The sequence below is a fragment of the Podarcis gaigeae genome (assembly GCF_964106915.1).
Source record: "Podarcis gaigeae genome assembly, chromosome: 15".
Taxonomy (NCBI): Eukaryota; Metazoa; Chordata; class Lepidosauria; order Squamata; family Lacertidae; genus Podarcis; species Podarcis gaigeae.
Genome location: NC_139692.1, coordinates 21209638 through 21233353, shown reverse-complemented (window position 1 = coordinate 21233353; position 23716 = coordinate 21209638). Strand labels below are relative to the sequence as shown.

The following is a 23716-nucleotide window of genomic DNA, read 5'->3' as shown; positions in this document are numbered from 1 at the left end:
AAGGAGGGCTCTCAGCTTTTCCTGTTGAGGAAAAAACCCAAAACCGTAAGGCTACATGACACATAGCCCTTTTTGTTCTAGATGAAGTTGCCTTTCTCTCTATGCGTAACAGCTAAGCAGTGTGTAAACTGCACTGCCTATGGGTAAACCCACAAACCAGGAGGCCGCATCATTCTGCTTTCTCTTGTGCACAGAACATCACAATGAGTTTTAGCAAGGGGAGAGCTGTGGGACCTTTATGCGCTTTTGGGAACTGCATCCTTCTCTTCACGGGCCAGACTTTGGGGAACCACATTGTTGAATCACAAGTGTCACAAGTTGCCTCGGGTGCAATCCTGTATGCCCTTGCTTCTGTCTGACTGGTGGGATAGTCATGGCTGAGGAACAGAAGGGACTTCGGTCAACAGTGAGCGTCATTATCCGTTCATCCAGCCTTCTCCTCACCCCCAGAATTGAGTGAGTCATTTGTTCCCCATCGCAGTAAAGATTCATTTGTGTCAAAGTCATATGAACAGCCACAATCCATTTCTCCTTCCTCCCTTTTTTGCTTCGTTTAGAAATGAGAAGCTTCTGGGTTGGTGCAACATTTACCCTTCAGTTTCACAAAAACATATTATTGGGTTTCTCCTCCACACTTTCCACTTTCCGTATTCCCAGAACCCTCAATAAGTAAGTTTACAGAGTTCTTTGGGTTTGCCATACACCTTATGCATGTGACCAGGGCGTGCGCAACACTGAGAGGAGAAACTTACATTGGGAAAATAATGTAGGGAAAGGAGTTAAACCACCGCAGTTCTATTCTGAATCTCTTGTGTTCCCTCCTTCCCTGTTGTTGTTTTTTACTTCTTCTTCTTAAAGGGGGATTCTCGTCAGGTACATCTTGAACCTTGTCCACTTGTCCACTTGCCCCTTGATCCATGTTTCCTACCCTGCTGGTTCTTGGAATTGTGCCCTTTTGGCGAGCAACATGGCGAGCTCTGGGAAGTCCAAGCAGGGATCGTCATGGAAGAGATGGATTTTGTTTGGTCCGTGCCACTTGGAGGAGTTGCACATGAGCGGTTGCCAAATCAGATAACGGCACATTGTTTGGAAGCTCTTCTTACAGTCCCTTGTTCCCACCAGTTTTAAGAAGATATGAAGAAGAAAAATTCCACTGAGACTGGAGCTTTTTCGAGGCAAGTTTATAAATAGAGTGTGATTAGGAGGCATGGAGAGAAGCAAAACTATCTGTACGTGAGATCTAAACTCCATTCCCCACCATCTCCACAATGTGCTCTCCAGCTGGGCAGGAAAGAGGAATGTGTTCTGAACATGGACGGAAATGGCTTTATAGAACAAATGGAGAGAGGAAGCATTTTTCCAGATTACCCTTACTTAGACCACATTTCCCTGAGGATCTAAGGGTGGCCGTGTAGATCTCTTGATTTGCTGTCATGGCAACTGGGCAGCTGCACATGTGAACCAAATATTGAATGATTTGCGCTCACCTACCCTCATGTTGCAATATATAGGAGAGCTCCTTCACACATTGTCAAATGCTTTTTTATAGCCACTAGGTGATGAACATGCATGCAGGAAAGAGCACAATCACTCTGCCTGAATCAGCATTTTGTGTTGCGTTTACAATGGGAAATTATTCCTGGCCAGGAAAGTTTGCACAAATCAAAGTATTGGCAGGCTCCTAAACTAACGTCCCACCCGAAATGCTTCTGCATCATGATGTCACATGTGGAATATCAATAGAAAGGCCACTCCACTCATTCCATTAGAGCAGACCTTCAGTACCCTGTTCCTTTTGCCTCTGGGACAACACAGGAAGATACTTTTGAACAGGTCAGACAATTTATAAATATAGCCCAGTATGGCCTACTATAACTGGCAGTGCCAGTGGCTGTCCAAGATTTCAGCCAGAGCTCCTTCCCATCACCTGCTTGCTTGATTCTTTCAGAGATGCCAGTGTCTAGGGGGTGTCTCTTGCTTTTCATGGCTCCAGGGGGCAGTTTCCTCACGTTCAGCTCAGGCAGTGGGAGAAACAGAGAGAGAAGAAACTTCCAGGATAAAATCACTCCCAACAGCCCTGCCGTGTGCAAACTGTATGGGTAGGGAGAAAATACCAGGGTGGAAGAGTAACATTGGTCATGTGCATTACAAGATATAAATGTGCTCTGGTCTACAGATAAACTCCTTGCTGGGGGTTTTGTGGGTTTTTTTGCTCCTTCGGAGCTTTCAAGGGAGCAGCTGCTCTCCAACCAGACTGGCTTTATCTGATTCTTCTATCACAGAGACATATTTCTGTGTACACGAGCAGAAGCTGGGCTAAGCCACACTGGCTCAAGGACCAGACTGGATATACCATTCTTACTACCGTCTAATAGGGAATTATAATGTCAGTCTGAGCTTCACTTTCCTGCTGGCATAAGTGATGGTGCTCTTTCATGGCACTTTGGAACAGGGGTGCCCAATTCCACCTACTGTTAGGACTCCAAGTCCCATCATCCCTGACCATGGGCTATGCTTGCTGCAGCTGATGGGAGCTGGAGTCCAAGAACATATGGCGATTGCAAGGTCGGTGTAGCCTGCTGTGATGTGTCCCGAGATTTTCTTGGTTTTTTCCCCCCCTCAAGGGTTTCTTAGCTTATCGTGTTCCCTCTCACGGAGCTGGGCTAATGATTCTGTGTGGATAAACGAGACCTGCTGTCTCTCTCAGCCTTTCTTGTCTTTCCTTAGGAAATTTCCACATAGCTGCTATCTCAGCACCAGATCACCACATGCACATGGCTGTGTAAGGAATATGCATATGTGCGTAATTGTTTTGAAAGGGCAAACCTTTGTCCCATCACAAACAGCTAATGAATTATCTCTGATGTGTGAACAAGATATATCATGAAGGGTTTTTTTTAATGGTGCTCAGTTCTATTTTTTTAAAGCAACAACTTTGACCCCAGTATTTTAAAAATATACATTCTGTACATATCTGAAGTTGTGTTGTTGTTTTTTTAAAAAAAAAAATCCTGTGGTTGCAGTATTTGGGTTTTCATATAGCTTGGTCTTTATTTCAGCAAGGACTGGAGTAACAGAAAACAAAGAAGCTATGGAGAGAAGGGTAAAACTGGAAAGGAAGGAGGGAAGAGACCCCCTCAGCCATCACCTCACAGCGAGAGAGGAATTGATGAGACAAGGCAGCAAACCCCACTCCATCAGTTCCTCCTCTCCCTGAGCTCTTTCCAGTCAAGCTAGTTATTCTGAGAACTTTTGAGATTTTTAAGGCCTGGGCCATGCATAGGCAAACTCGGCCCTCCAGCTTTTTTGAGACTACAATTCCCATCATCCCTGACCACTGGTCCTGTTAACTAGGGATGATGGGAGTTGTAGTCCCAAAAAATCTGGAGGGCCGAGTTTGCCTATGGCTGGTCTGGGCTTTCTTTCTTTCTTTCTTTCTTTCTTTCTTTCTTTCTTTCTTTCTTTCTTTCCTCCTTATCCCCTTTTCCTTTTGGGTTCTGTCTTTCAGATGGCAAGCAAGCCTGATGTCAGGGACTGTCTTGCCTGTTACTGATCTTTATGTGAGAAACTTTTCAACTGGTAAAAATGTTTCCATTCCTTTTGTAAAACCACAATGCCCGTCTGCATCAGGTTTCTGTACTCTGCATTGCCATTGCGATTTATTCTTCACATCACACCAGAATAAGGGAAAATCCCACCTCCACAGCTTGCACATTAAAAACAAAAAATTCTGAAAGCATGAGACATAGCAACTTTGAATATTTTTTGTTAAAGGTGGTGTTCTAAGGAAGCCTAATTATGCACCAGTTGCAATATAAATCTCCTTAAACAATACAGTCTTTTGTGCTTTCGCCACAGTGCCATTCACCCCTGGGAATTATTCATTTTCAGATGCCCATCTAGATCCCTCATTACTGGACATCCAAAAGCAGGTGGGGGCTGTTTTCACTCTACTTCAGAAACCATTTCCTAAGAGGCAGTTAGTCCCATTTTTTGCCCTGCTGAGTATATTGTTTTTATTGTCACTTTTATATTGGTTTAAGCCAGTCTTCCCCTCAAGCCTTCTAGATGTTTTGGACTACAATTCCTATCTTCCCTGGTCACTGACTAGGGCTGATGGGAGTTTGAGTCCAACAACATCTGGAGGGCACCGTGTTGGGTAAGGCTGAGGAGTACTTTATCAATAGGAACATAAAGGTAAAGGGACCCCTGACCATTAGGTCCAGTTGTGACCGACTCTGGGGTTGCGGCACTCATCTTGCTTTATTGGCCGAGGGAGCTGGCGCTTCCAGGTCATGTGGCCAGCATGACTAAGCCGCTTCTGGCGAACCAGAGCAGTGCACAGAAACGCCATTTAACTTCCCACCACAGCGGTACCTATTTATCTACTTGCACTTTGACATGCTTTCAAATGGCTAGGTTGGCAGGAGCAGGGACTGAGCAACGGGAGCTCACCCCGTCGTGGGGATTCGAACCGCCGACCTTCTGATCAGCAAGTCCTAGGCTCTGTGGTTTAACCCACAGCACCACCCACGTCTCTTCATAGGAACATAGGAAGGCGTCATATACCGAGTTAAGCACTGGTCCACCTGGCTCAGTATTGTCTACACTGACCGGCAGCAGCTCTCCGGGGTCATGAGTCTTTCCCAGGTCCACCAGATGCCAGAGATTGAACCTGGGACTTTCTGCATGGAAAGCTGTTACTCTTGACACTGAAGTACATCCATTCCACTTGCTTGTCTCCCCGAAAGCCATTTCTTCCCTCCCAAGCTGCTAAACCCTTAGATCTGATCTAGGTGAACATTTTCTATTGTAAATACTCACCTGGAATCATGTAATACAGGAGAAAAATAGCCAGCAGGAAAAGCATTATTTACATCCTCTGCATGAAAAGACAAAATCACAGCCAGCTGTGGCTGCTTTTCAGTTATGAAAAGCTGATGCCTCCTTACATGTTTCTGTGTGTAATGTCCACCACCCCAGGCTCCTTTGGGAGGAAAAATGGGTAGAAATTCAATAAACAGAATAAATAAAAATGAGTAACTTGCCCCTGAGCTATAAAAGCATGCCACTTGACTTTCAGCCTCGGCCCATTCACTCACCCCATCCTCTGAAATTTTGGAACAATGATACCAACCTGATTTAAAGGGTTGTTGCATCATCCCACCACATCTGCAAAGCACTTTGAACACTCTTTTAAGTATTCATTGTTATTATCGATTGCAAATTGCTTTTACTGTTATTAACAGAAAAACAGCTCATTCATAATACATGTTAACACCACTATCATCACCCCAGGTGCATTCTTTAAATTCTTAATCAGCATTTTCCCAGCTTGCTCTGGAAACCCATCCAGCTATCTCTCTACAGTGGAGGATTCCAGGGTGAGAGAGTCACTCGATTTAGGTTTCGCTTTCTTGGCTGAACTTCGTGAAGGGAATCATAGTGGCTGCCAGAGAGACCACAATGATCTGGCCTGGCAAGATTCCAGCTGTGCCTCAAAAGGGACTTTCCTTTGCAGAAGTGGTTGCTAGAATTTAACTCACAGCAGCCCCAAGTCAGAATGCAGATAAGGAGCCAACCTCATTGGACTGAAGGATTAAATCTAGAGGTGGAAAATACTGACTGCAGAACGTTACCCAAGATAAGACTTGCCCTCAATGAGTTCTGGACGTCTTCATGAGATAAGACTTGCCCTCAATGAGTTCTGGACCTCATTCATTTAGACTTTCACACATAAGCTGGTATATTATGTAGAAAATGCTACTCAAGTGATATGTTTTAAATTACTCGTCCTCAAAGTTGGGAGAAATAAAAGTGTGGTTGCATTGCCTGTGGAAGGCAACGAAGGTTTCATTTCAACTGTATCATGTAGCTAGGGAACTGAAGCTGAGATAATAACTTACCTAAGGCCACTTAGTGGCTCTGTGTGGGATTTGAATCCAGTTTCTTCAGTTCCACCAGAGCCACTAGGCTCTTTCAGTGACACGTCAGCCCAGAAAACGTAAATGGAATAAACAAAAAGGAGAGGCCTCGAGTGCCTTCCTTTTTTAATAAAATTGTTTATAAAGAACAGTGGGAAGAGCTGATTTTGTGAAAAGGGTTCCTTTTAATTTTCAAACAATCATTTTACATAGTGCAAAGAATAGACTTTGCCATTACCACATAAGCAAACCAAAAGGCCCCTCCAGAGGCAGCAAGAAGGACAACTGCAAGAGGAGACAACGGAGCAGGTACTGGATAAAAGGCAATTGCACGTCATCTTCATCTTCTTATAAAATAACACTCGGAAGGTTTGTGAGAGTGGGCAGCAGTTTGAACAAGGCACAGATCAGGAGTGAGCAGCTAGCTCCACAGGACAGTAGGCAGGCCTTTGCTGTAACACCACACATTTCTGCTCCTGCTCAATTCTCCATCCACCCCACCCCAAAAAAATTGCAAAATGTGCAGTTCTACGCATCTAACTGCTTAGAAAGACTGGAATAAAACTCCTCAGATACAGATTTTTGGGGGGTGGAGTGGGATGGTTAGAGAGAAGCACATATTATTCTAAATTAGGTTGTTCTCCAACTTGCACATTTCTTTAGTTGCTCAGTACAGTACAAATGAGTGCGTGTAAACTCTGGTCTATGATAGCAGAACTATAGAGCAGAGGAGCCTGTACTGATTCAGACTGCAGGTGGGCAGGTTCACATTACTGAATGCTCCCCTCCAAATAAATAAAAATAATAATAATTTGTTAGCTTTCTGCTTGTAAATAATGAGAAGGATGACCAAGAACCCCTCTCTGATGTGCTACTTTGTTTTTAACTTGTAGAAAGTTTTGTTATGTAGAGGATTACAAAAATAGAATCACCCATCTGCAGCCAGAAGCTGCAGTCTGTCCTACTACCTTGTAACACATGTTGACTGTCTAGATTCAACTGATTATATAAACTCTCTTTGATCCCGTATATATACACACACACAATCACAAGCTCACTTGCATTTGTTAGCTTTATAGCTAGCTTGCCTTCCGCACTGTCTTCCTTTCTGACCTGCCATCATTAAGGCACTCAGTTTAGCATTTGCTCAAATCCATTTTTCTGCTACCAAACCTTTGGCTCCACACAATAGTACATCGTATCATTCAGAGGGATGCCACAGCTCTCCCTTAAAACCAAAGAACTTGGCAAATACTCTGTTAGGATTCAGCTGCACTGTGCAGTTTTAACTGCAAGGTTCGAATTAAAAGAAAATTAAAAACATAATGCAGAAGACTTTCCAATTAAAAAAACAAAACTCCACACTTTGGGAGGGTTTTAAATAGTCCCGTTTGTACAATGCAACTGAAAAAAATCTGATTTTGCAACCCCCACACTGCGTACCCCCGCAACATTCAAACCAAGTGTCCTCAAATCTTAGCATCTGACTTAGCAGACAGTGTGTTTCAACAAGGTAGACACTCTAGTTTTCAGGACGGGAAAATCTGCTTTGAGATTCCAGTCTTCATTCTCATTTTGCAAAGTGAAGTTTAGCCCCTGGAGCATTTGGGGGTGATGGTTGAACAACCTTCCCAGAGGGCACTGAGCAGTGTTACAAAAGGCAAGGTCTCCTGGATGCGTTGCTCAAGTCTGCTGCAAAGGGTGCTGCGTAAGGTCACGATGGTGGAATTCATGACACCCTGACCTTTCAGCTGTGGACCTCATCTGTTACAAAGAGATAGTCACTGGGAAGTAAGCGCTATAAAAAACAACAGGGCATACTTCAAAGCAAACACGTAGGACCAGGGTGCCAGCCACATTCTAATGCTATTAAAATGATTCTGTGAAGGACGCTGATATCCGGTGCTTTTATACAATCAGGATCAAGCCATGTTATGTCACAGCTTCAACAAGGCTGCAAAAATCTCTCCGGCCCAGGTGCAGCACTCCATTTATGACTAGGAACAGCTTTCAATAATTTAGAAAGCTCAAAAGAACACCACGAATATAAAACTTGTCAGGGTTTCATACCTCTACTTCTCAGCTTTCTTTTTCCCAGTTTAAACATTCAAGAAACCAGGTGGCTCTGGTCAGGGTGGCAGGTGAGGCGGGTAAACCACTATCTGTCTTTCTCATCTCCACATTTTAGACACAAGATGACGATTAACAGCAGCTATTCACTGAGTTTTCTATGCTTTTGGATTTGCTCTCGTGCCCAATTTCCAAGAAGCAGAGCTATGGATGCTTTCTGACTAGGTCTGGTGAAAAAGGGAGCCCAGAGGTTACTCTTATGCCAAGTGCAACAGTCAAAACAAACCACTCTAGCCTATGTCCCTTCCTACTTTCGTAATTTTCCTTCTAGAACAAATGTTACTTGCACCTGAGAGACTGGTTTCATCTTCTGGACATAAGCGATCAGACCAGAGCCAGGCTTTCTTACTGAGGTCACCACCCTGTTCAAATCTTACCCAGACAAGTAGTCATAAAAAACTTTATCTTATTATCAGTCCACACCAGAGCCTGGAGTCAAACCATGCAGTCTCCAGCACTGTTGATAAGAGGCTTGCCACTTGTTACGACTATATTTGGTTACATCAGCTTTCTCCAGCTGGACCCCAAAGAGGGAAAATATATATCAATCAATCAGTTGTGCAATAAAGCTGGAATGTAATAGTTTTGCATAGGTGACCTGTGGAAGTTACATGCCAGCAGAGACAAGAGGACCCTGACTTCAGCTTGCTAGTGAACTACTGTGTGTGGTGTCTCTGTGCTCCACAGCTGCACATTTGGTGTCCAACTTGCTTTTTATATGAAGTCTTGAAACAAATGAGCACAGAAAACCTGGAGGGGGGTGGGAAATGACAGTGCTGCCACAGCTCTTTCAAAATTACACATCAAAAAGATGCTCACTGGGTATTGGGAAGTACTTCTTGAAAGTAGGAATTCTGTGGTGCATGGTTTTTAAAAGTGCAAGCTAAATTAGTGAGGCTTTCTATGTATAGCACCTGTCAGAAATCTACACACCAGTGCTTGGAAGTATGAACTTTCCTACTACAGAATGCACAAATACATGTTAAGGTAACTAGACAATATTCTGAAGAGAACCATGAAACTGGCCTACTGGTCAGTTTCAGGTTGCTGAAGTCTCACTATTAGAACATACATGGGAAACTTATGGCTCTCCAGACATTATTGGACTCCAACTCCCATCAGCCTAGTCAGTGTGGCTGATGGTCAGAGATTACAGGAGCTGTAGTCCAGGAACATTCCCCTGCTCTAGAAAGAAATGCCGGGGTGAGAATATTGTTTCATACCCCCAGTAGGAGGAAGGATTAACATATTTTTCCCAAGTGTTTACCAAAAAAGCCTACTAAGGGTTGTTGTTGTTGTTTACATGCTAAGTTATAGGAAAGCCAAAAAATCTACAATTTCAGCACCTGCTCTCTTTGCAACAGGTAGCTCCTTACCAGAAATCTACCTTAATTACTTATCAGCTTCTGGCTGACATTTTACCGGTTGTTTTTTTTAAGCCACACTTTTGTATATTCAACATGATGGCTCAGCATCTTTAGCAACAGCAAAGTTCTAGATGATTACTGTGATTGGCTAGTGGCAGCAACAAGAAAATGAAAACAGAGGTGCATAGAAACCATCCACAGTATTTTCCAAGTTGCACTGACTAGCAATAGTTCTTTGGAAATAAAAAGGGTAGCCATTGCCAATATCAATGATCAGCATAAAGCTGCTGTCAATCAGCTGCCACAGAAAGCAGCAGGTACAAAATACCAGCAGCCCCACATGCTTTGGCCAATGCACATGGAAAGCTTGAAGGAATGTGGAAAAAGCTATCCCCTCCACATAGGTCACAGGTAGACATTGAGAGTCTGCAGGATCATCTGTCGGCAGAGTGGGCAGTTGCGCTGGTATATGGCCTGCTGAAGCAGGATTTCAGTGCACTGCTGGCAGAGGCAAAGATGCCGGCAGGGAAGTAGCAAAACTGTCTTTGTTTGGTCCTGGCAGATGACACATTTCTTCCGCTCTTCTTGTTCTTTGAGAAGAAGCCATGGGTCATCGTCGTCCTCCAGAGCATTAAGCTGCTCTTTTGTTGCAGGTTTGGCATGTGATGTGCTTGGTCCTTCACCAGGAGGCTGCAAGTGCTGCCCTGACTGCAGACTCCGTTGTGTAGTTGATTCCAGATCATCTTCTGTTCTGTGCTGGTTCCTGCTGCCTCGAGCTGCTGCCTGCCATGTTTGGCGGGCACGGGGTACAGCCTGCTGATTAGTCACAGGTGGTCCTTGTCTTCTTGGATGAGTTGCTCCAGGAGGAGCTGGTCCCTGAACTACAGCAGGTCCTCCTGGCCTTTCCTGGTTGCCCTCAATCAAAAGCTGCTGCTCTTGTTCCACATGGTGGTTTCCTCCCCTGCCACCTCTGTTCCAGCTAGCCATCTGGAGGCTCCAGTCAGCTAACCTGCGCCAAGCTTGCGAGCTCAAGACCATCTCCAATGACAAGAGTACAATCTGATACAGGCGGCGCATGTCTCTGAGCAGGCGCTGGTAAGAAGGCATGGTGTTCAAATAGCCAGACATTTGGCTTGCCAGTGTCCACGTCAGCTGAGGGTTGAGGATTAAGATGCTGGTGGCAAGAATCACAGACAACAGCATCAAACCATAGAGGTTGAGGAAGAAAACATTAAGCAGCAGCTTGCTCACAGAGGCCAGCAGATCAAACGCCAACTGGCAGGGAGTCCACAGGAGGATGGCCATAGCGATGGCACTGCTGGACAGCCGTGCAACAAAAGCTGCAAAAATATCAGTGACCCTTAGAAAGGGGCCAACAACAGTTTCCCACAGGGCCAGTCCCAGAGAGAAAAGGTTCTGGGTTCCGATGAGGCAGATGTTGATGATGCTGTTGACGAAGTAAGCCACAAGGCTCATGACGATGGCACACACTTCGCACACTTGCCTGAGAAGTGACTGGCCGGATCCAACCAGGTTCCAGAAACCACGGTGCATAATTTCTTTGCTTTTAAGTGTCAGGTGGGTGAACAGGTGGCCCACTACTTTCAAGCTCTCCATGCTGGAGAAGAAGCCCCGCAGCATGTTGACGATGGTGTGCACAGAGCCCAGAGTCAAGTAATATAATGCCTCGGCTATGCATAACGAGGATAACGTAATTCCATTCCAGCAGTGGATCACACAAGCAACCAAGGTATTGGGCAGGCTACAAACAAATGCAATGAGCCAGACGAGGAAGGACACTAGTGTGGAAAAGAGGAAGAAGTTGACATCCAGCAAGAGAACCAAGAGGTCCAAAATCATTCCCACACCATTGATAACCAAAAACACTAGATCCATAGCTGAGCTCCACATGGAGAGTGGGCAAAAATAGGAATAATTGGACTGACGAGAGTTTGATTGCCACTGAAGGGAGCTGCAACGTTTCCCAAAAGACTGAAAGGAGAGGTCCCAGTATCCTAGGAATGGATTTTTACGTATTTCAGAGTTTTATGAAATAAGGGACTGTTTCAGCATCAAGATGGAAAGTGCACTGAAGACAAACATTGATGCTCCCTTGTCCTTGAGGCTTAATGCCCAATTTGGAAGAGGAGTTGCTTTTAGTTACGTCTCTCTCCAATTTGAATATACAAAGTATTTATTTCAGACCATGTAGCAACTGTTCCATTTTTCGAAGGGAGCACGTCTGGCTCCTAAATCAGTCACTTGACAAGAAAAAAATACTCTCACTTCACTGAGAGTTATTGAGATCTAAGCAAATGTCCCCATATGCTACAAGTGAGAGCTTCTTTCTTCCTGCTGAGCTTTTTATTTAAGGATTATGCTGACAGCAAAAGGGGTAGAAGCGAGTGTGTTTTTATTTGCATGGGGAAAATACGGGAGACCCCCATCAGACGAAAGGTGAAATTCTTATCAGTCCGATACAGTAGACGGGGGAGGCAAGTTAGGACATGCCCGCTAGTGTACTAGGGACGCATGCAGGGTAGGGGGGAGGGGACGAAAGGCTCCAGTGAAATCCCCTCCCCCTGAGGGGGCTCCTCGAAGAAGGTCTCCGAAGTCAGCTTAGGGAACTGGAGCCCAGACCGGGTGGGTCTCCCTCCGTAGCCCCCTTCCTCAAGGGGAGAGGACAGCACCCACTCCTCGCCTTGACAACCGCTGCCACCTTCTTGCGTTGCACCCCTCTCTTACTTGCAAGCAGCGGAATAAGGAAGGTGGGCAGGTCGTTCCCGTTAAGTCTATCAATTGCTCCCACTCGCCGCTGCATCCGAAGCTCTTACCTTCGCGCTGATGGGCGCCGCCATTTTGGTAGGCGGGGCCAACGCTCCGCAGCCAATCAAGCTAGGGGAACCCGACGTACGTTTAACCGTCCAAGGCGTGATTTGCTCGTCGTCGTTGTTGTTTTTCGCCTCCGTGCCACGATTGGGCAGTTTTGAAAAACGCCACTGGGCGGTTGACGGAGAGTGCCGAGGGGGCGTGGCTTTGCCGAGGCCGTTGAGAGGGGGAAGCCCCGCCCGAATACAGTGGGAGGATAACCGTAGGAGGGAAGCCGGACGCTGCACGACTGTTAGTAGGTCACGTGATTCTGTGGTGGGCGGGGTTCCACGTTTAAAAGGCGAGTGTATTATTGTGACAAGGAGTATTATTTTCCCGCCTTTTTTCTTGAGGGGATTCTCCCCCTCGTTTGAAAGGCGGGGGGGGGGGGCAAGTGTAGACAAAAGACCCTTTTGTTATTTTAAATCTGAGGTGAAATTTCACGATTTTGTGAAAGGAGCTCAACTTGCAAACCAAAGGAAGGAGCTCATTTCCCCGCCCCACACCCTTTCGGGGGGAGGGATGTTTTTTGTAGCCTTTAAATAGTGAAGAACGAATCCTGTCAGCTATTTCATTGAAAGTGCTATTTTGATAATGTTATTAACAAAATAGAGTGAGAGAAACAACTCGTTTCTTTTATATAGAAGGAAAATCCAGAGGAAACCAGTAATTTTGCTATGTGTAAAGGTTTACCTTTCTTTGCCCCATGTAAAACATCAGACACCAGTGATACACAAAAGCATACAATTAAAAACCACACGAAATGTTTTAAGAATCAGCTAACTATTGTGAAAGGACGTATTTTTAATTGCTTGCATAAACCTGATGGAATTGAAAAGTCTTCAGCTGATGTTTAAAAGTTGGGGGGGGGTCCTTACAGAGGTCTCAAAGTTTGACCCAAGGTTTTGGGGTTTTAGGCTGTACATTTTCCTGGGAGTACATCGGCATAGCTAGGATTTTCCTGGGGGCTTTTGTTTGGGGGGGACAGAACCTAAGATTTGTTTTGATTTGCAATGATTTTTACTGATTGGGGGGCAATTGTCCCCGTCCCCCTGCCTTGGCTACGCTTATGTGGGAGTAAGTCCCTTTAAACTTGGGGTTTACTTCTGAGTAGGCAGGAACAGGATGCATTTATTACATTGATATCTTGCCCTTCCAAAGGAGCCCAGGGTGGCAAACAAGTAATAAAAAAATATATTCAAAACAATTCCAATGCAGAAGGGAACTCTGGGAAAGATATTGACTTAAAATGCTTGCTTTGTTAAAAAGTCCTTGCTTCAGAGACTTTGGAAGATGAGGGTTAAATATTGGATTAAGGAAGCAGAAACATATATTATGGCATCCCCACCCATGCACTTTTAAAGTTAACACAAAGGCCTGTCTAGTTCAGCAGCCCCCAAGCAAGACATGGAATCAACAGCTGTCTCCCTGCCCTTTTTTTCTCCAGTCTCTCCTACTAGTAATTGGTTTTCTGAGGTAGACTACCTGTGAGCCTGGAAATTCCACATAAATATAAACCATCTTTTTATATCTCCACAGTTTGTTCCAGCCCTGGCGTTCTCTATTCCTCTCATTGTGGGATAGACTGACTGAGAGGTGAACATGCACATAGCATAGCAAATGATCTCTGGAAGCAGGAAGGAAGATAGTGAGCCTGCTTTCTTCAGCCTTTTTAAACGAAATTTAATCTAGTTATATCATGTTCTTCCAAGGAGCTCAAGGTGGTGCTACATTGCTCTCTTACGCCCCACATTTTATCCCCACAACAAGACTGTGGCTAAGAGGTTAAGCTAAGAGGGAGGGAATGGACCAAGGTCATCCAGTGAGCTTCCTCCAGTCAAAGGCGACTATGGGGTTGCGGTGCTCATCTCGCTTTCAGGCCAAGGGAGCTGGTGTTTGTCTGCAGACAGTTTTCCAGGTCATGTAGCCAGCATGACTAAACCACTTCTGGTGCACGGAGGACTGTGACGAGTGCCAGAGCGCATGGAAACGCCGTTTACCTTCCCACTGCAATGATACCTATTTATCTACTTGCACTGGCATGCTTTCAAACTGCTAGGTTGGCAGGAGCTGGGACAGAGCCACAGGAGCTCACCCCGTCATGGGGATTCGAACCGCCAACCTTCCAATCAGCAAGCCCAAGAGGTTTGGTGGTTTAGACCACACGCCACACGCATCCCTGTCAATTGCCTATACAACATTAAGAATGGCATGAGCTTTCTTCCCCAAGTAGTGCTCCATTTTCCACAAGGACTACCCTTGAGGACTCAAGTTCTGTACTCTGAACCTCAGGGGACCTGATAACCTAATTCAGTTTGAAGGCTATTCTTTGTTCACCACATATTATGCTTCCTTTCTCACATCAACAGCCCTACACACACACACACCTGCAATGTCTGGGTGCTGTTTACCTGTGACAGAGGTGCTTTAGCTACAAGGGCAAGCATATATGCTTGGTTGTTGGCCCACCATGAGGGGTTGCACTCATCACCTTTTTTTTCTTTAAAAAAAAATGCTTGTTCAGTACTTAGGGTCGTAAAACCTGTTCTGGCAAGTTTTAAATTAAACCTAGTAAGAAATTTGATCCGTCTTGTGCGTGCTTGGGGGAAATTAGAAAAAGCTACAAATGCTGATTTTCTGAGCAAGAAGTCAAGGCTAAATTGCTGTTAAATTCATTCAAGGCTAAATTGCAAAAAAGCAAAACAAAAGCAGCCTCTTTTCCTGTTTGCTGAGATTTATACCTTCCAAAAGTTGTAGCAAGGTTATCAAAACCGATGCCTTTCTATTTGTCCTGGCAAAAGGTTATCACCACAGATTTCCTTCCATTTGCTTTAGCAAAAGAGATTTTAAAACATAAGGAGGAGCCCTGCTCAATCGAATGAAAGGTCCATCTACGTTTTGCTTTCCCACACTGACCACAACTTGTTTAAGTTTTCACTTCAGTTTTCTATACACCACTTAGATATTTGTAATACATTGTGCAGTACAGTCATACCTCATGGTACATTTGCTTCATGATACGTTTTTTCAGGTTGTGTCCCGCGGCAACCCGGAAGTACCAGAAAGGGTTACTTCCGGGTTTCGCTGCTCGCGCAGGCGCGCAAAATGATGTTGCGCATATCCACAGAAGCGGCGAATCGCAACCCGTGTGTGCACAGACATGCCACTGTAGGTTGCCTTCTGCTCATGTTGTGAACCAGAGGTACCACTGTATAGAAATGATGTTAATAATAATAAAACATGCAGTAACAAGATTTATTATTTAATAGGCAAGACAAGCTCCAAGGAATATAAAAACTTTTTCCCTCTGGCAGTGGAAAGAAAGCAAGGAAGTTATGTGACAGTTTATTTGCAGTCAACCAAAACATATTATTTTAGAATAGTTCTTGTTTTCCATCTTTTTTTGTTTCAAACTGTTTATATACATTATTTTGACAGCCGTTGACATTACTTCAGAAAGTGTTATGACTGGAACAGAACGGAACATTTTGCCATTCCTTCCAGAATTCATGAGTTGTTTTAGCTTCTTCAGAAAAGTATTTGCAGTAAGAAGCATACAATAAGTCTCCAGTAGAAGACCTGATACAAAAAGTCCCTCCTTCTGTTTGTTTGTTGCTAGGCGTTATGATATGTGATGATTCAACAGCCAGGCTTGTCTTAATTCATTTTGTCCTTGTATCATGTACAGACAATCACAATCACCCCCCCCCCCAACAATGTGTACTCTAGTGTGGGGCAGAGTGTGAATTTATTCCCTCTAGGTTGTGCTTCTGGTACAAAAAAACCCCACAACCTTTCTGCAGAAAATTGCGGTTGCTGAAAAACACATGAAACAGTATGCCTTCTTATGAGTATAATTTTCCACATTTGTGGTTTAGCTGGGATGCAAAAGTGCCTATCCTGAAGCATAAAAATCTCTCAACTGTACTGAAAGAGATTGTTTTAGACAGGGAAGTCATAGGGTTAATCATGACTTTGGGCCAAGGTAATGGAAAAATATCTTGGCTTCAGTTCAGTCCTGCAGCGCAGTGGCGTCCCTAGCAACATTCTGCTATTGCTCCCAAAGCCGTCTTGTCTGCTGCTTCCCCCCAGCTCTGCTTTCCTAGTGTTCTTTGGTGTTTGTATTTTTCCATTATGAAGAGCTGTTTGTACTCTATTTGTGCAGGTGCCCTTTCTCCAAAGTCTAGGAGAGTCAAAGCTTAATTGATTTAACAGAATCTGAGTCTTGTTTAAAGCCAGATGCCCTGGTCTTAAAGGCAGGGCTGCATATTATCACATTTATCCTGTTTTCTTCATTAGCTGTAGAAAACAAACTTGAACTGAGTATTTACACCAATTAGATTGAAAGAATAAGCCAAGATATAAGAGCAGTTCTTAGCACAATTTCCTTTGCTATTAGTTTAAATCATAAACAGCACGGGGAACAGTATTTAAAGAAATGGCCCATGCAGATATGACTAGGCTGATTCCTTTCTATACTGCGTACTGGAACAGAAAGCCTGATGGATAGAAAGTGAATGAAAGACATTTTAAATTCAGATGGACATTTAGCCTATATATTGTTATCCATCCATCCATCCATCCATCCATCCAGTTTTTTACATCTGAACTGCAGATGCAGGAAGGGGAGGCAAAAAAACTGGTGCATTGTTTATGAAAACAGCTTAAACCTCAGAGCCAGTGTTCGAAACTCCCATTGTTCTAGGTGCATTTTGTGACAGGGAATTTCATTAGTGTGAGCAGTTTTTCAGCTCTGGGCACAGTACTGTGCCCTAAGATTTCAGATTAAAACTGCAGAGTGGAAGGAAAGGAGGACCTTTTCCTGCCTCTCCACTTCCAGCTACTCTCTGAAGACTGGGAAAGAGACCCTCTTCAGAATATTCATTCATCTTCAGCTTTGTATTGTTATATAAAAATCATGCCTGGACATTCTGTTGTTGTGCCCATAACCTAGGTTTAAGGTGCCATTTAGCTCCTTGCTTTCATATCTCAGTTTCTAACACTGCTCAGAGCCACAGATGAAATTTAGCACAGCAAGGTCTTGTCCTAGCTACTGGAAAACATTTGTGCACATAATATAGATTGACATCCTCTGCATAAGGTATATCTTGAGACATATAGTGAGTACCAGGACTGAAGTGGGATGGGAGTGGGACACAGCAGATAAAGAGAACAAAGGTGTATTGGCAGCATTTCAAGAGCTAAGCTCCATAACGTAAGACATATTTGAACATAATACATATGGATAAGATTATATGAAGGCCTGCAATAAAAGCGGATTGGGGAGGGGGCTGTGGGTTACAGTGCTTCATCATGGTGGTGGCAGCGGGAAGCTCAGCACCTGCCCATAGCTCAGTACAGCCATGCTGCAGCAAGATTTATGCTCTCATCCCAAGCATTACATTATGTGTCATGCTTTAAATTTCTTCTCTTGAGGCATGACCCTCCTCAACACAAACACACAGAGACACCCCCTCATTAGGGGCCCATTCTTGCTTGGAAATTAACATTTTTGTGTTGCTTTCCAAGCATCCATAACTATTCCAGTGCCACCCCAAGAGGCTCACTTCAAGGAATCAAGCTTACATTCCTTTCCCTGATTCCAAACACAAGTGCTCAGGGCTTGGCATTCCTTTCCCCACAATACTGAAAGCAACAGGTTAAGAATCTGTATGTAAACTGTAAGGCAAACTGCAGGCTTAGCACTTAGGTTCCCTGGAGAGCAGCATTCCACACCCATTGAGCTCTGAAGTCAGTGATGGCAAGCTCTTTGAGCAAGACCCTCAAGCAGAAGGCTTTTTAAGGGAAGGGAAGGAGAAAAATGTTCTATGGGAAAGAGAGCAGAAGATCTTCTCACTTGCTCAGTTAGGAGAGCATCCTTGACAGTTCACTGTGGACGCTTGTTAATCATATCCTTAGTGTGGTGTGGACAATGTGTGTTGCAGCTCTGCAACTCTTGAATACCACTTAAGCTAGTTGTATGGAAAATTCTTCTTAAATATTACAGTATAAAAGCATGGTTCTTGAAATTGTAGACAGAGCAAGAGTCTTCCTAGGTAAGATTTGACCCACTGCCCTGCTAGTGTAAGCAATAGTCTCCTGGTGGTTCCAGGATGTCATTTCTCTTGGGGGAAGGGGACAAAATATGGTCCCAGATACCACTCCTTGTCTTGGATATGTCAACTGTGTTCACACACAGTTTCAATTTATGTATTTTAAGGAGATTTGTTGTTAATCTTTTATACCTCTCAATAATTACAGCAGTGTAGCAAGACAAACAACAACATAAAAAAGAGTAAGGGGGTTCGTGCCTGGACAAGGGCATGTAGTACAGCAGAGCTTTCCAAACTGTGTGTCGCGACATGTTAGTGTGTCGGCTGCAGTGTGTAGCGTGAACGCTCCCTGTTCTCCCATGACTGGAAAGGGGTTAGTTTAACCACTGTTTTGCTAGTAAAACTGAATAACTGTGTCACGAAATGATGCATGTCTAAAAAGTATGTCACCAACATGAAAGGTTTGGAAAGCTCTGTAGTACAGTATGACTTTGTAACAGTAACCATCCAACATGGAGAGCCAATAAGCTTGCTAGTGAAGTTTGGGATGCACAAGTGATCTGAAGTGGGAGAGCAGAGGAAAGTATTTTGACTGCAATGTGGGTGGCAGCACTGATAATACACACTTCATGTGTCATTACAGTTTTATCCATGCTCTCTGCTTTCTTCTTTGATCTGCCTTTTCCTGGCCATAAAACAAGAATTAGTTGTACTAGCCAAACTGTTGCCTTCATTTTGATCTTTATTGTTTTCTTGAGGGGTTGAACATCTGTTCCCTCTATACTTAGAGAGGCCAGCTATACATTGAAATCCCCTGGTCTAAAATTATTACACTACACACAACAGCTCCATTGCTACACATGAGCTTGCAATTGGCTCTTATGCTGTTTATTATTGACTAAAAGGCCAAAGGGAAAACACTACCCAACATCCACAACACATCTCTTAGTACTTAACAGTGGACTCAAGGAGGGGGGGGGGGAGAGAAAATGTAGCCTGTAGGCTGTTTAAACAAAACCATAGCTGTATTTCTCCATTCAAAGATACCATCATTACTGTCTGTATACACAACACTCATGCTATCATTATTCTAATAATCTGAGTCATGCAGTCAATGCAGCTACCAAAAAAGGCACCAGATTGCATTTATTTATAATCCTGTTAAATTAGCAATGAGCCAATCTCTTCAGTTCTCACCATAACAGTCTCTGTTTTCATGTTGATATTAACTTACTCCCCTCAATTTTCATTTTGAGGATTTCTTTGGTGTGATTGTCTTTTGTCCTCTAATTTCATACATTTCTTTCTGCTTGTGCCATCCTCCCCTGCTCCTCATCTCACACACCCCTTTACAACGTAACAGAGCTGGAGATGCTTTCGGCATTTATGGTAATGTTTGGATTTGTGATCCCTAAAAAAAGAAAGAAAGATGGCCTCTGTCCATTTCATTCAGTTTTATTTGTGGCAGGCTGTTGAGCTGGGGGAAATGAAGCATATAAGAGGCATCCCAGGACAAGCTAGGATTTGTTCCTGAAATGCTCCTCTAAATCTTTATGCTTTCTTTTCTGCTCCTTAACACTGTTTTCTGTCACTGGTCGCTTCAAGTTGACCAGTTTATTGAGCAGTCATGCTGATTTTGTTTACACGACGTTTGCAGGGAGGATAGACAATGCTATCTATTTATTCAGCATTCATTCTGGTTAGGTCTTGTGGAGCTTATATGACATTATGTCAAGTAACTGTCATCCCATACTTTCCCCATCAGTTTCCTTATGGCAAAAAGTCCGGGGAGCAGAGGCAGGGAGAAGTAGGCTTGTTGAACAAGAGTACTAAATCACCCTGGAGATCTAAATCAACCTGCACAACTTGGATTGTGTTTATGTTATTGAAGTCCACCTGAAAATAGTGACAGCCCGGAAGTGGCCACTCTGTGTACCATGGCACCTCTATCTGCTTAAATGGAGGGGCTTTTTGGCTCTTCATTCCAGTCCCATTCATAACTTCCTCCTGCATGCAGTGGGTTCTCCCTGAACCTAACATTTCACTTCCAAACTGGACATTGCATTTGATAGGCAGGTCTCAAACAGAAAAGATTATTGATGTGCCCATTTGAAATATTTGGTGGAGGCTGACCTCCTGGCACTTTTTCCAGCCAAGAGAGCAGAGGACATTTTAGAATTCAGCACTCAGCTTGGAGGACTGAGTACAGACAGAGACATCATGCTCTGAAATTTCTTGTAGCTATAGTATTCTAGTAATAAATTTGAGAGAATTTATACCCTGCCTTTCCAGTGCAGGGAACACAGCTCAAGGCAGTTTACAACAAAATAAAATCACACAATTAAATCAGCATAACCCTCCTGGCCATCAATACAGCTGAAAATGGACAGAACAGATAACACCAGGTATTGGTCCACTAAAAATATGGATGACCAATCCCAAAGAGCCATAGTAGTAGTAGTAATAATAATAATAATAATAATAATAATAATAATAGAGTCTTTGCACGGCTCTGGGCCATTCTCCTCAGCAGCCCCAGTTTAAAGTTCCTTCCCATATTACTGCTGCTTTCCTCTCCTCACCTGCCTTCCCCCTTTTCCTAGACATTTAAAGTCTGGAGACTCCAGTTTATAAGGTGACCCTACACACCATGAGATAGGTATTATCATGTGTCAGCTGTATCCCCATAGCTGCAGTACAATACCTGAGTCATGATAAGGGGTTGTTATTTCACTCTGACATAACTGCTTACATCACAGGATCTGGGAATCTCTCTTACAAAAGCATGAGTGCAGCTCTTGGCAATAAGCTGGAAATAACGAGGCGACTCAGTTAACATGCAGCAGCTGAAGGCCTACAGCAGAACAGAAGAGCACTCAACTTCCTACTGCTTGGAAAGTACCCTTAAGCATTGCCTCACTCCAAGTTCCTTTGCAAAGCTGGTTCTTGTTTCAGACAGTTGCTGAAGGTGGGCACACACTCATTTGCTTGGAAAACAAATCAACAGCTGTCCCTTTACAGCTGTGTCATCCTTGCTTCAAGAATATAGTGCACTGTTTCCTACATGCTTGTTTGACTCAGATGACTCTGATTTACTGTTGTTTTTGATTTTGAGAATTGAATGAACTTCCCAGATCTGCCTCATGCTCCATTCTCAAATTACCAGCCTCCCTTATCTAATTTCATTAGGAGTCATTTATGCTTATATTTATGCGGGCAGAGCCCTGGAAGAGAACAGCCTCTGGCAGTTGGCACTGAGAATTGCCAGAATTCCAGGCAATAGCATCTATTGTAGGAAAGTGTGACTTGGTCTTCTAGCAAAGACAAAACAGTTTCTCTCCAAGTGCTTTAAAAACTTGTCATGGTTGGCAATGTCTGCGTGGCCAGAATTCTCCCAGCACTATCACTAAAATGGCAATTTAAAGGTAGTTTAGTGGCAGCTGTTCAATGACTGACTATTATTTAGTAGTCTTTGCATAAGACCTGCATGGGTATTAAATGCTTAATGTTATGCTTTTATTGCATGAATATTACATTTTTCTAACACAAAACCCACCGAAATTTGCACAGAGGTCTACACAATTCATCCCAGTGGCTGTGTACATAGTCACATTTCCTCTGCATGCATTGCACTCCCACCAATGGGAACACATGACATTAGCCACGATCCACATCTATCCTGAAGTTTTTTGAGAATGTAATGTGTTTTGATGCACCCCCCCAACCAGCTTTGATCCAATTTGAAATGTAAACCATATGAAGGCATCTGGGCCCACCCCCTGCCCACTGGTGTAGGAGACTTGCAAACACAATCACGTATACATGTGATTCAAAACCCAGCAGAAAAAATGACCTTGCTGCATTTTAAGCCAGCAATGTGTGCCCACTGCTGTTACGACTGCTGTGCAAGATGTGGTTGATCATGAGCCCTACAAAATATTGACTGCAATCTGAACATTCAGCCACACTTTTAAGAGATAAGTACCAGCATGGATCCATGCCCCACCATTCAGCAAAAGATTTTAAAAATACAGCGCTTCTAAGAAAATTATTTTGGTGCCATGTGCTGTGCTGTGTTTTCTCTTAGGAGCAGCAGAAACGTGCAAGTCTAACTGCTTTTGCCTAACCACTACGATGTGTTTGAAATGGTGGTGGAAACTCTGGATAGCTGAGGGAAAAGAGCAGGTGCCTTGTTATCCAGCGGGAGGATGGAGGGGCCCCAGCTGTGGAAGAAGCAAAAAGGCAAGCAAAGCTGGTGAAAGCTGATGGGGGGGGGCGGGACGCCCAGCTGGTGGCTAAACCCTGCAAATCTGTCACTGATAGGCAGGTGGCTGATATTTGTCCTGCTGCATTTCCAGTTCACCCGCTTCTTTCATTGCTTTGTCATCTGAGCTGGCTTTTCCTCAGCTGTCGGTTTCTCTGAGGTTGTTATAAAATATGGAGCTATGAAAGGGGAAGGGGAAGATTGCAGCAGCAGCAACAGAAAAGGGATGTGGCTACAAAACTCAACAGGATTCACCCCTTCACGATCTGTCTCTTTGTTTTGACACTGTGAGCAAGCATCGCCTGGCTTTCAAGCTACTCTGATAAATAGGCATGAGAAAACAAGTTTGCTTGTGGATGGATTTTATTCCGAGTGTTTCTGCTTCATGTAATGATTGGTGAAGGATACCTAGAGATCGTGGTTGCATAAAGAAGAAATAAAACTCTTTCAAAAATCTAGAATGGTCCTGTGCTCCAGAATCCTAGAGTAGAAATTTCCTTTTCAAAAAGAACTGAGTTCTTCAGCACCTCAGGCATAGAGTGCAAGTGCTTTTGGAGTCAGTTGAAATTTCCAGGTTGTCTTCAAGGCCAGCCACACGTAGAGTACAGTGCAGTAGTCTCATTTAGAATCTCGGTACAAAAAGCATGTGTCAAGTTTGAAGAGTCCCTCTTTTTCCAGGAGAGAACACAGCTGCCATGGCAGATGAAGTTGAAAACTTCATTTCAGATGACAGCTAGTCCCTGAGTATTTAGAAAAAATATATATAAAGCCTATTCCTTAAAAAGGAGAGTGATTTAATCCACAGCAGGTAAAACCACCAGCATTCTGGTTTATTGAATTACCCAGCATGAGCAAATGTGTTTTATCTGAACCAAGCTTTTGTTTACAGTGGTACCTCGGGTTAAGTACTTAATTCGTTCCGGAGGTCTGTACTTAACCTGAAACTGTTCTTAACCTGAAGCACCACTTTAGCTAATGGGGCCTCCTGCTGCCGCACCGCCGGAGCACCATTTCTGTTCTCATCCTGAAGCAAAGTTCTTAACCTGAAGCACTATTTCTGGGTTAGCGGAGTCTGTAACCTGAAGCGTATATAACCCAAGGTACCACTGT

The 23716-nt window shown here is 43.9% G+C and overlaps 1 protein-coding gene and 1 long non-coding RNA gene across 5 annotated transcripts; one reads left to right on the top strand and one right to left on the bottom strand.

The window, feature by feature from the left end:
• Positions 1–6089: 6089 nt before the first annotated feature.
• On the bottom strand, positions 6090–12311 carry RNF26 (ring finger protein 26). The gene has a single exon (XM_083714065.1). The coding sequence runs from the start codon at positions 11330–11332 to the stop codon at positions 9827–9829; it is 1506 nt and encodes a 501-aa protein (XP_083570191.1). The 5' UTR covers positions 11333–12311; the 3' UTR covers positions 6090–9826.
• Positions 12312–12339: 28 nt separating this feature from the next.
• Positions 12340–21981, top strand: LOC310832411. 4 transcript variants are annotated; one of them, XR_014558272.1, is made up of 3 exons: positions 12340–12545; positions 13829–13885; positions 21102–21981. It is a non-coding gene; the product is annotated as an uncharacterized lncRNA (long non-coding RNA). The 4 variants fall into 4 exon arrangements; XR_014558273.1 differs by having other exon boundaries at positions 12446–12541; XR_014558274.1 differs by lacking the exon at positions 12340–12545 and adding an exon at positions 12574–12721.
• The last annotated feature ends 1735 nt before the right edge of the window (positions 21982–23716 follow it).

Coding starts and splice junctions, on each gene's coding strand:
- RNF26 (XM_083714065.1), bottom strand. CDS start 11,332: ATGTGGAGCTCAGCTATGGATCTAGTGTTTTTGGTTATCAATGGTGTG.